General features: G+C 36.1%; 1 protein-coding gene and 1 non-coding gene across 4 annotated transcripts in view; one reads left to right on the top strand and one right to left on the bottom strand.

Moving 5' to 3' along the window:
• The window catches only part of LOC105477646 (RAD18 E3 ubiquitin protein ligase), an 82,375-nt gene that overhangs the window by 21,462 nt on the left and 47,644 nt on the right, over nucleotides 1-13,269 (top strand). For 2 of the 3 annotated variants that reach the window (XM_011734210.2, XM_071092125.1), the window contains exons 5-8: nucleotides 1,914-2,251; nucleotides 3,140-3,214; nucleotides 4,100-4,199; nucleotides 7,725-7,909. In XM_011734210.2, coding sequence (XP_011732512.1) covers nucleotides 1,914-2,251; nucleotides 3,140-3,214; nucleotides 4,100-4,199; nucleotides 7,725-7,909 — 698 coding nt within the window. The remainder of the gene's footprint in view (nucleotides 1-1,913; nucleotides 2,252-3,139; nucleotides 3,215-4,099; nucleotides 4,200-7,724; nucleotides 7,910-13,269) is intronic. The other variant, XM_011734212.2, reaches the window with a different exon arrangement.
• LOC112425937 (small nucleolar RNA SNORA43) lies at nucleotides 12,471-12,608 on the bottom strand. The gene has a single exon (XR_003017144.1). It is a non-coding gene; the product is annotated as a small nucleolar RNA SNORA43 (small nucleolar RNA).

Genomic DNA, 13,269 nt, shown 5'->3' with positions numbered 1-13,269 from the left:
AGTTTCATGTAAATTCTGTAGTGGTGGAATCTATGGGTTGATTTTTTTTTTCCATCAGATTTGAAAATTCTCAGCCATTGATTTTTCTAGTATTGCTGATTTTCCATTCTTTCTTTCTATTCCTCTGGGCTTCTACTTATGCCCAATATCTCATACTTTTTTGTGTCTGTCTTTTTCATTAATTTTTCTCTCTGTGCTTAGTTTGGATATTTTCTATTGACCTGCCTTCAAGTTTGTATTGTGTGTTGTTATACTCATCCAGTTTAGATAAGGTATTTTGCAATTGTAGAAGGTTCATTTTATTCTTTTCTTAATGGATTTTATTTGTCATAATGCGCTATCTTTTTATCCTTTTTCTTTTTCTTTCTTTCTTTTTTTTTTTTTATTTAACATGTTTATCATAGTTTGAAGTCCTTACCTAGAAATGCTATTCTTTGGATTACCTTTGGGTCTGCTTCTATTGAATATTTTATCTCTTGATTAGTGGCTACTTTTTCTGGCTTCTTTGCATGTTCAGTAATTTTAAAATGTGTGCTGAACATTGTGGTTGAAATGTTGTAGAAGCTGTGAATTGTCTTCTTTTGAAAGATGACACATTTTGTTCTAACAGGCAGTTGAATCACTAGCTCTTCATCTTTGTTCTTTCAAGGCCTGGTATAATGTTTTCTTAGGTTAGGTCTGTTTGAGCTTTGTTTATATTTCTTCAGTGTGGTCCATTTTTCTAAGGTGTGGCCTTTGTGGGATCTCACTTGAATGTCCATGATCTTCGCCAAGATTTCTCAGCTTTGGCTGAGAACAACTAACTTTCCAGCAATGACCTTTGGGATTTTAATTTACCAGTATCAGCCTCCTAGTGGGTCTCCTGTGTTTTTGTCTAATCATATGCAGCCCTGGAGATGAGCAGGAATGGATGTGAATATCTAAGCAGACTTCTGGCATTCCCTTTCAGTAGCTGCCGCATGTCAAAGCACTCTGACCCCTCAGTCCTGGCCAGCTTTGCCCAGAACTCTGATCTCTTATTTTCTCTACCAAGTAAGATCAATGTTTCCTGTTTAGACTTCACATTAATACCCAATTCCTAGAAAATGTTTCCAGGGTAAAGTCTTGGAGGAAATGTTGGATTACTTCATGTTTTCTTTTTCAGGCATTGCAGCCTTGTGTTGATTTCAGTCCAGTGCCTACAAAGAGTTGTTTTTTATGTGTGTTAGGCGTTCTTACATTGCTAAGTAATGTAAAGAATGCTAAAGTAAACTTGAGGCTGGGTAATTTACAAAGAAAAGAGGTTTAATTGGCTCATGGTTCTGCAGCTGTACAAACCATCTGCTTGGCTTCTAGTGAGGTCTTGGGCTGCTTACAATCACAGTGGAAAACAAAAGACAGGGGCAGCATATTACATAGTGAGAGCAAGAGAGAGAGGAGGGGAGGTGCCGCACACTTTTAAAACAGATCTCATGAGAACTCACTCACTATTACAAGGACAGCAGTAAGGGAATGGTGCTAAACCATTCATGAGAAATTCACCCTCATGATACAGTCACCTTCCACTAGGTCCCACCGCCAACACTGGGAATCCCATTTCAATGTGAGATTTGGTGGAGACAACATCCAGACTATATCCCTATATTTTGTTCAGATTTTAAAGTTACTTATGGTTGGAAATTAGGTCTCATATAAGCTATTCTCTGTGGCCGAAAGCTGATTTCGTTTCATTTTGTTTTATTGACACATTAACTGCTTTTTAAGTTAGATTTATTGCTTTGAGTTATACTAGAAGAAATGTTGGTTTGGTTGTCATTATAGTATAGGTCCTGTATTTCAGAAAACAAGGTTAATTGGGAAAACAGCTTATGTCAGTTAATTTATTGTATACAATTGGATATCTTAATCATCTGTTGTGTTTTTTGTTCTTCAAGGAATCATCTATTGCAGCTTGCTTTAGAGTCACCACCCAAATCTCCTGCTTCTTCCTCTTCAAAGAATCTTGCTGTCAAAGTATGTACTCCTGTAGCCTCCAGACAGTCTTTAAAGCAGGGGAGCAGGTTAATGGATAATTTCTTGATCAGAGAAATGAGTGGTTCTACATCAGAGTTGTTGATAAAAGAAAATAAAAGCAAATTCACCCCTCAAAAAGAGGCAAGCCCTGCTGCAAAGACCAAAGAGACACGTTCTGTAGAAGAGATGGCTCCAGATCCCTCAGAGGTTAAGCGTCCTGAGACACCCTCAACATCCACTTTGAAACACATTACTAAAGGTAGGAGGTTATTTTCATATGTGGAAATATGGAAATCTTTTCATCCACACGACATAAGAATAAATAGGCAGCATCTTTGAGGGGGAAGGAATGGTAAAGGACAAACAAGATTTTACTGTATCACAAACCTCAGACATTGTTGTAGGTATGTTTGTTCTCTTTCTCTCTCAGAAATAGGAATTCAGGCCGACTGCTACAAAAAGGAAACAGTTTTAATTAGTTCAGGCTTTCAGTATGGCAGTAGCTTTCTGTTTTCAGCTTTTAATCCTTCTTCCCCCCATTCAACATATATGTTGCCATTTAATCTTGAAGAGCTCTTTTTATCTTATTTTACCACCACTTGAATGCCTCCTCACTATTCTACCTGCCATGTAAAGCCTTTGACAATTTGAGCCCTACTCTAGTCATCCCGCTTTATTGCTCACCTCTCCCTCTCAGAAGTCCTGCTCTAGCCAAGCTGATATCCCCACTGTTCCTCCAGTACATTGAGGAATTGGCAAACTACAACTGGCAGAGCTAATCTGGCTTGCCACTTGTTTTTGTAAATAAAAGTTCACGTACCCATTTGTTTGCATATGTCTGTGGCTGCTTTCATGCTACAGTGGCAGAGTTGCATGGTTGTGACAGAGGCCATATGATCTGTAAAGTCTAAATTCTACCTGGCTCTTCACTACCTGGCCCTTCACTAAGAATGTTTGCCGGTCCCTGTTCTATACCTTTACAGACTATCCAGATCCTCACTATTCATTTGTTATGTTAGAAAACACTGTCTCACGTCACAAAAGTGCTATAACACTTGTTTTCTGGAGTGTTTTGTGTCCCATTTGCTTAACTGTTTGATGGATATGTCAGCTTGTTTAACCTTTTGTTTCTGTGTCTTCTTTCCAGTGAAGTTTAGAGCACCTTTTAGGCAGAAACTCTTAGACATCTTTGGTATACCCATACCACACACAGTGCAGAGATGTGAGTGTTTATTAAACTTAGATTGAAATTAGTTTATTAGTACTTAACGTGTTTACATCTTTTAAAGATATATAAATTACACTTATATTTTCTACTATGTCTATCCTTAGTTTTTTTACCAATTGACAGTTCTTATTGTAGTATTTTTTAGCTTGATGGTTAACTGTTTTTCCCCTAGCAGAACCTTTTTTCCCAAATGAAATTTTACAATAAACCATAACATATTAAAATAGATAAAACAGATTGTTCTGTTTCACCTGACCTCCTTCTGCCTGTTATCCATGGAGGTCTGTAGGCCCGAATTACCCCCACAGATCCCTGCAACTTTATGAAATAGTTTGAGAATGATTGTGTTCCTTACTTTTAACATTATGTATAGAATTATAAACGAGAGCTAAATTAACAAATTTGTTTAATTGACAAAATTGAACAGTAGTTGGCCCAACTCAATAAATTACTAAACTACCTTTCCTTCACCCAGCCCCTGGGCCAGATGTGTCTTAAGTTGTTACTATTGCTTCTATGCTAAACATGGATAGCTCCTAAGGCTTGGGAAAATTTAAGATTAGTTCTATAGTTTGGTCATACCTTGTTAGAAAAGATTTAACCGAAGCATTTTCTAATAAACAAACTTTCAAGCTTATTTGCAGTCTCTTTCTCTGGGACCAGGACTTCAATTGTGTGACTTCCCACAATTTAGCCATTACCCAGTAACCAGTCTGTCCCACTCCTGTTGTCCCGACGGGCCGTTCTTTTTCTTTTCTGCTTTTCTAAGTGCATGTTAAGTTGGGATTCTTTTTTACTTTACTTGCTGAAAAGATGCCAGTTTACATACTTTTTCCCCTTCTACAATTAATACTCTCTTTTTCTTTTTAAAAAATACAGTGGATTGTCCTGTTTGTGGGGTTAATATTCCAGAAAGTCACATTAATAAGCATTTAGACGGCTGTTTATCACGCGAAGAGAAGAAGGAAAGCCTCAGAAGGTAAGGACGTTGAGCAGAACCATTGAGCTACTTTAGCTGAGTGCCTCTTGTGCTTTATAAACTTGGGGGAAAATTACAGTATTCATTTTATCCTGGTAACCGTATTTCCTGCTCTTACTTGCTTTCTCCTTCACTCCTGTTGGCCACTTCTTCCAATCCCTCTCTGTTCTTTCTTCAACTCCCACTTTGCCAGATATGATTAGCTATGTTGAATATTTGAACTGCTACTAAATTTTGACTTAATAAGAAATTAATGACTTCAAATTCAATTCTTTTTAAACTTGTTTTTTTCTCTTAGAATTTTAAAACTACTAAAAAGCTTCTTGGCCAAAGAAAGCAAGATTAGACTCTGAATATAGAATATAGAAAATCTGTCTCTGATCTTTAGGATGCTCAGAAGTTTTAAAATTTAAAATTGAATTTTTCAAAAATTTTTGACTAGGAAATTATATAAATATATATGATATAAAAAGGTACAAAAATGCATATATGAAATGTAATGTCATACCCCACCCCACACCCACACCATCCAGGTATTGTTACTAATAAATTGTCAGCTCAATATTTGCATCTAAACAACTGTGCTATTCTACCTCCTTTGTACATGAAAATAACTGTAATTTCTTATACTAGTCCACTATTGTTAGACATATAAGTTGTTCAGGAATGAAATACTAGTCAAATTGCAAGGCATTAAGGAATCAGTGGATAATAAACAGAAGACACAATTTAGATGAGTCTGGTGATGAAGGGAGAAAGATGAGATGGTAGTTTGGAGAAGGAGTGAGTGGCATAAAGATCAAGGGATGTTATTTTTAAAAATAGGAGTTTAAGCCTTCAGTCTCTTTCCTTCCACTATTTCCAGGGAGAGAGCAGAGGATAAATGGAAGAAAGTGAGGAGCACAAGAGCCCAGTAATGAGGTTATCCTTGATATGCAGAAAGGACCCTTCTGAAACAGGAGGCAAGGGGAAGATAATAGGTGACAATTCAGAGAGATTTGGAAAAGAAGAGGAGGGAAGCTGAAGAAATTAATGGTATTTGGGAAGTGGGGATGAAAGAATGATTTGCTTCTATGTTCAGTCTGTTTTGAAGGACTTTGAAGAGTATTTTCCAAAAACCACGTTAATAAGACAGAGCCATAGTATTATTTTTTGTGATTAAAGAAAATACATCACTTAATTTTTATGAGTAAATTTGGAGTGAATGCAGATTTTGAGGGTCAAATTCATACTGTTATAACTTACAAAAGCTGACATATAAAACACAGTGTTGCTTTATTAAAAATGGTAGACATATTTGAGTCCAAACCTGGGGCAGTTTTGCATGCACAATACTGCCACCTAGTGGGTAAGTTTGTTGATGAGAATAAAATTTAGATTTTTAGGTTGCTTAGTTAGTGGCGATTTGGAGTAAATAAATAGTCCTAAGGGTTATTTCCCATAAGCCACGAGAGTTTGATGACCTGCTTTTCTCTTTAGAAATGCATGAGTTGGGAATATAGAAGCTGAGTATATTCTTTGAAGAATAAGGAATCTGCGCTGATTATCTTGCCTGGACTCCCCTTTTTCTAGATCCATCCATCAGTTCGAATACATTTCTGATACATCATTTTTGATGCTGTCAGTTTATTTAAAGACATACTCGTCCATGTGTAATTAAGTTCTAATAGTGGTTTAAATTCCTGCTTCAAAGAATGGTATAGTCCTGCCAGTGCTCTGTAGTGAACTTAAAAGCACCATCTCCTGGATCCCCCTCTTAGTGTATTAAAGGCTTTGAGAAGTCCTACATTAAGCGTAACTGTTAGGTTTTGTTTAATTCAGTAATTCCTAAATTTATTTGACTGCCAAGCCTTTCTGTCCTCATCATTTCCATCTTACAAAACTGGTGTTTGTGGAGATACTGAAGGCAACACTGGGCCATGTTGTTCTTTAGTTGTATCCTGGCCCCAGAGTCGGGTCATAGAGAAGAGGCCCTGTGAGTTTTCCTATCTCCTCCACAATATTCTGACAGGCCATCTGCTGAATGTGAGTGGCAGCCCTTAACCTTTCTATATAAAACCATGTCAGAACTGATCGCAGATGCACCCTTCCTTTGCTGTCCTCAGATTCTGAGGCCCCTTAAATGTGTTACTCAGTTCCACTAAATCACGGAAGAAAAATCAATGTCATTTTCGTGTTTGGGGAAACATTTATTGGGTTTCATGTTTTAAAATTCCTGATAGAAATTGATCTCTAGTGGTGCTTTTTATTGTAAATGCCAATGAACAGTACAGTTCCTCACTAGAATTTCACAGTCATAGTTTAATCATCTATCCTTGATAAAACAAATGTTTTAGATACAGACTTAATGAATCATCTCTCCCTGTGTGCTTCTGTAAACACAAAATGATTCAGCTGTTGCTACCTACTGAGATTTCATTTTGCTGTAATTTTATCAGTCTTGTAGAGTCTGATGGACTGTCATTGTAAGAAGAGCAATTTTCAGAAAAATATAATCTATCGAGAGTTTGCAGGTCTTTTCACATTTAATTAGTTATTTCTGGCTTTTAGACTTCATTAATACAGCATGAAAGACATAATTTATTTGGGGAATGGCCCTGTTGGTTAATAGAGAAATTTTTGATTGTTTTCAGTCTATACCTGACTGTAATATTTCTCTATTTGATTATCGGATTGTTTATATCAGATTTACTCTGGAGAACCTTGTTGAAAATAGAGATTTTAGATCTCCACTTCAGACCGAACCACAATTGGTGGACGGGGTGGAGAAGGGGATGGAGAATCTGCATTTTAAATGAACTCTTTAGGTGCTTCTTAGGTACACTAATGTTTGGGACAGCCTTGTGTGAGCTAGTTATATGCTAATCCTTTGTAAAAACTTGTTTTTTTGATAAACCTATTATTTCAAGTTTCTGTTAATTTTCACCTGAATCTTTGCTGTTCTTATTTTGAAATGATAGCAAGTGTAATGACCTCCTTGAGCACATTTTTGTTGAGCATCTAATTGCCATAAGGCTGAGCCAGGTAGAGAACCTGCTATAATCAGATAAAATGAATTAAAACTCACTAAAAGGTTCCTGTTTATGGAATTGTCTCAAGTCATTGGTACTTTTAGGTAGCTTGAATTTTAGCCCATCAGAATTTCTAGCATGCTTTAAAGAGGTGGAAAATTGAGTAGGTCTGTTTAAGTGTGATTCTAGATGAAGTCCTCATAGCATATTCCACAAGCCTTACATATCTGTCTTCTTAGTGTGCCTCTTTAGGTCTGACATCTTTTTGAGACCCAAGTCTCTCACTTCTGGTGGCACCTAGGCCCCTGTGTCTGAATATCTCACCAGCACCTGAGATGCATCATGTCAGACACTCAGCTTTATCTGCAAACTTGATTTTTCTCTCCCTTTTTTAATCTAATGGTTCTACTATTTTTCCAGGTACCCAGTTGTTCAATCAGAATGTGTTTGCTATTTTACATGAAAAGCATTTGATAATTCACAATAATCATCAGGGATCTTCCCCCCTTTTCAGTTCTGTTCACAAAAGGAAACCGCTGCCCAAAACTGTATATAATTTGCTCTCTGATCGTGATTTAAAGAAAAAGCTAAAAGAGCATGGATTATCTATTCAAGGAAATAAACAACAGCTCATTAAAAGGCACCAAGAATTTGTACACATGTACAATGCCCAGTGTGATGCTTTGCATCCTAAATCAGGTAAAGTAATAAAACAGTGAGTTATGCTTACCTTGTGGATAAAGCAATTTTGTATAAATCAGAAATTATAGACCATAGAAAAATATTGTAAATAAGTACTTTTTAGATAATAGATAAGACATGCAAATGTATTCCTTCAAAAGGTACCTAGAGTATGCTATGATAAGCCAGCCTTCCTCTCAGCCTGCCTTCTAATCCCCAGATCCCTTCTCAGAGGCACCCCATTGCCAGTTTCTCATGTGCCTATCTAGGGAGAGTGTGGTGGGGAAGAGTGGATCTGGAGAGCCTGGGTTACAGTGCCCGTTTTTCAGCTTTATGGCTTGGTGACCATGGGCATGTTACTTGATATCTCTGTACCTCAGTTTTCTCATTCATAAAATAAGGGTTAATAATACTACCTACTTCATAATGTGGAGTGGAATAAATGATAAAAGGCATGAAAAGTGCCTAGCACAGTACCTTAGCAAGTAGTTAGCTTTCAGTAAATGTTGCCATTATGATTATAGTACACAAACATATATCCTTTTCATTACTGTTTTTACAAAATGGTAGTATTCTGTGTAGTGCACTATTTAATGGTTGTTTCTTTTCATTAAACCACACACATATATTGGAGTTCTTTCTGTTAACATATAGAATTGTCTAATTTTTAAAAACTTGGAGAATAACATGCAAACATTAAAACACACAAATTTTAAGTATATTGTTTGGTGAATTATCACAAAGTAAATTTCCTAAAGTGAAATGTCATTGTAGCCCCTACTGAGATCACTACCAGCATCCGAAAAGCCCTGTCTGCCTCCTCCCATTCACTACTTCATTCTCACATTTGACCACTATCTTGACTTCTAACCCCATATGTTCATTTTGCCTATGTTTGATCTTTAAATAAATGGGACAATAGCTTATGTATTCTTTTGTGCCTGCCCTCATTTGTGCAACATTATAAGATTAATTCATGTTTTTTTATATGGTCGTGATTTTTTTCATTTTTGTTGCTATCTGGTATTCCATTGTATAAACGTATCATCTTATCCACTGAGTGTTTAGTAAACATTTCACTTTTTTCCCACTTTTTCTCTATTAACAATAATGCTGCTATGAATAGTCTTTTATATATCTTTTGGTGCACATAGGTGCATGTTGCTGTTGGATATATATATATACAGGAATGGAATTGGTGTTATATATTTGCAGATGTTCAGCTTTAATGGATACAGCCCCAAATTCAGTAGTCGTGTACACTTTCATCAGGAAGATATGAGGGTGTCAGTTATTCTGCACCCTTTACAACATCACCATTGTTAACTCTCCATTTTAGCCATTCTGGCGGGTCCATGGTAGTACCTTTTTGTTTTAATTTGCATTTCCTTAATGACATAATGTTCAGCACATTTTTATATGCTTGTTGGCCATCTGGATATCCTCTTTGGTGAAATACCTGTTTAAATCTATGTCCAATTCTTCTGTGCTGTGGGTCTATCTTTATTCTTATTTGTGGGAGTAACTGAAATTTCCTGGATAAAAATCTTTTGCTGTATGTATGTATATTTCTAATTTCACCTTTTCACTCTCTTAATGGCATCATTTGAAGAGTAGAAGTTCTTAAAATAGTCCAATTCATTACATTTTTCCTTTGTATCAGTGCTTTGCCTTAGCCTACTTCAAGATCATGTGGATCGTCTCTTATTTTCTTTTAAAATTTTATTGTTCTTTCTCCTAAATTTTGATGTACAGTTTATCTGGAATTGATTTTAGCATGTGTTGTGAGGTAGAGGACAAGATTGTCTTTTTTTTTCCCATATGAATAACCAATTGGTGCAGCACCACTTATGGACGTGCCATCCCTTCTCCCACTGAATTGCCAGAAGTCTTGACTCAGAATCAGCTAATTGTACATGTGTAGGCCTGGACATTGTTTCATTCCATTGGGCTATTATTTACCCTTGTGCAGGATAAATAATGTGTGTCTTAAGTACTTTATAAGTAATTTATGATAGGTCTTGCTGTCTGGTAATATAGTTCTTCCAGTTTCGTTTATTGAGGTTGCCTTGTTTTTTCTAGGCATTTTGTATTTCCATATAAGTTTTTAAATTGGGATTATATTGAATTTATAGATCAATTTTGGGATAGTTGATATCTGTACAGTATTTGAGTCTTCCAATTCATGAATAGGGTTTATCCCTTTTTTCGTCTTTGATTTTTATCAATGTTTTGCAGTTTTCAGTGTGAAGATCTCATACATCTTTTTAAAGAGTTATTCTTTGATATTTTTGATGCAGTTGTACATGATGTTTTGTTCTAAAAATGTCAGTTTTTATTAGTTGCTTGTATAGAAAAATACAACTGATTTTTGTATAGTTTCCTTATATTCAATGGCATGTCACTTTTTGTGTGTGCCCTTTTTATTGAGGTATAATTTACTTACAATGTAATACATCCTTTAAAAGTGTATAGTTAGGTGAATTTTGACAAATGTATATTGTCATTTAGCCATTGCTCTAATTGAAATGTAGAACATTTCCTTCATCAGCGAAAGTTCCAATGCCCCTTTGCTGTATATTCCGTCTTTTACTCTAAGACCTTAGGAAACACTGATCTCTTTTTTTGTCCCTATAATTTTACCTTTTCTATACTGTCACATAAATGAAATTACACAAATTGTATAGTATGTAGCCTTTTACATACGGCCTCTGTCACTTAGCATACTTTTGAGATTTTTCCATGTTGCTTTTACCAGTAGTGCATTTATTTTTTATTTTATTTATTTATTTATTTATTATTTATTTGAGACAGAGTCTCTGTGTCGGCCAGGCTGGAGTGCAATGGCATGATCTCAGCTCACTGTAACCTCAGCCTTCCAGGTTCAAGCGAATCGCCTCAGCCTCCCGAGTAGCTGGGACTACAGGTACCCACCACCATGCCGGGCTAAATTTTGTATTTTTATTAGAGACGGGGTTTCACCATATTGGCCAGGCTAGTCTCAAACTCCTGACCTTGTGATCCACCCGCCTCTGCCTCCCAAAGTGCTGGGATTACAGGCACGAGCCACCGTGCCTGGCCAGTGCATTTATTTTTTATTGCCAAGCAGTGTTCTGCTTTATAGCCATGCCACAATTTGTATATCCCTTTGCTTATTAATGGACAACTGGACTGTGTCCAGTTTTTTTATTATCAGTAAAGCTATTATGAACATGGGTTCACAGATCTTTATGTAACCATATGTTTTCATTTCTCTTGGGTGGAGTGGAATTGCTGGTCATACGGTAAATGTAACTATAAGAACCTGCCATACAGTTTTTCAAATGACTGAACCATTTTGCATTGTGAGAGTCCCACTTTTGCCACACCCTTCTAACACTTAGTATTTTCATTCTTCTTAATTTTAGCCATTCTAACCGATGTGTAGTAGTGGTATCTCATGATGGTTTTAATTTGCATGTTCCTGTGACTAGTGATGTCTCCTGTGTTTTGATATTTTTATTTGTTACTTATATATTTTATTTGATAAAGGCTTGGTTGAAATATTCTGCCCCTTAACTCTTTTTATTGATTTGTAAGTTATTTATATATTCTGGATACTGAATTTGTTAAATATATGTGTTGTGACTATTTTATCTTAGTATGTGGCTTACCTTGTCATTTTCTTAATGATGTCTTTGAAGAGCAGAGAGTTTTAATTTTGATGAAATTTAGTTTACTTTTTTTATGATTTATGCTTCTTGTGTATCATTTCATGATTTTTTTTTTTTTTTTTTTTTTTTGAGACGGAGTCTTGCTCTGTCGCCCAGGCTGGAGTGCAGTGGCTGGATCTCGGCTCACTGCAAGCTCCGCCTCCCGGGTTCACGCCATTCTCCTGCCTCAGCCTCCCAAGTAGCTGGGACTACAGGCTCCCGCCACCTCGCCCGGCTAGTTTTTTGTACTTTTTAGTAGAGACGGGGTTTCACCGTGTTAGCCAGGATGGTCTCGATCTCCTGACCTCGTGATCCACCTGTCTCGGCCTCCCAAAGTGCTGGGATTACAGGCTTGAGCCACCGCGCCCGGCCCTCATTTCATGATTTTTTATGTATACAGTTGTGTTGCATGTCAACAAAATATATGTTCATCCTAAGATCACAAAGATTTTCTCCTGTGTTATTTTCTAGGAGTTTTATAATTTTAGCTTTTATATTTAAATCTATGATCCATTTTCATTTAGTTTTTCTGTATGGTGGAAGGTAAATGTCAAGGTTTATTTAAAAAATATGTATATCTAGTTTTTCAGCACCGTTTGTTAAAAAGATTATCCTTTCCCCATTGAATTACTTTGCCACCATTGTTAAAAACCTGTCAGCCGTGTATATAGCATGTAAATCTATCTAGAATCTATTCTGTTCCACTGATCTAGGTATCTGTCCTCTCACTCATGACACACTCTTGATTTCTGTAACTTTATAGTAAGTCTTAAAATTATCAGGTGGTATAAGTCCTTCAACTGTGTTCTCAAAATTGTTCTAGGTCCTTTGCAATTCCATATAAATGTTAGACTCAGTTTTTTTTTTGTTGTTGTTTTTCCCCTAAGAAATGTCAGGCTATTATCCATTCTTGTTGTTCACTGTTTTCTGAACACTGAGTGTAGAAATAGCCACTTTCACTTTGCCCTGATGTTACAGGCATAGCAGAGCATCTGCATCTGTGCTGCTGGCAGGTCCAGGACAGCATCTGCAGGGCAGTTAGTTTATTAGTGTGTACCTTTTGGGATTTTGAGTGAGATTACATAGATCAGCTTAGAATTGATACCTTAACAATGTTAAGACTTTTAATGCACAGTCATGGTATGTCTCTTTAGGCCTCCTTTGATTTCTCTCAATAGTGCTGTCTAGTTTTTTATGTACATGTGTTCCATGTATTTTGTTAAATGTATCCTTAAATATTTCATGTCTTTTGGTGCTATTGTGAGTGGTTTTAAAATTTTTATTTCTCATTGTTTATTACTATTTTAAAGAGTCATGTTGATTTACTGATTTTTGTATATTTACTTGTATACTATTAACTAGTGAAACTCACATGTTTCTAATTGCTTTTTTATAGATTTCATAGGATTTTTATATACACAATCAAGTTGCATGCCAATAAAAACAGTTTTATTTATTTATTTTTTTCAGTCGATATGCCTTTTGTCTTTTTGTCTTTCTATCCTTGGTTAGTTGCATTGGTTAGAACCTCCAGTGCAATGTGAAATAAAAGTGGTGTGGGCAAATATCCTTTCCTTTCTCCAATCTTTTTTTTTTAATGAATTTTTTAAGAAAGGATCTCTAACTTTCCTCTGAGTTTTCAAGGTTCTGTCTCCCCAGAAGGAAGAATGATTGCCTTCAAAAATC

This window comes from Macaca nemestrina, chromosome 2, assembly GCF_043159975.1.
Source record: "Macaca nemestrina isolate mMacNem1 chromosome 2, mMacNem.hap1, whole genome shotgun sequence".
Lineage (NCBI taxonomy): Eukaryota > Metazoa > Chordata > Mammalia > Primates > Cercopithecidae > Macaca > Macaca nemestrina.
Note: the sequence above shows the minus strand (reverse complement) of the source record. Positions and strands in the feature narration are given on the sequence as shown.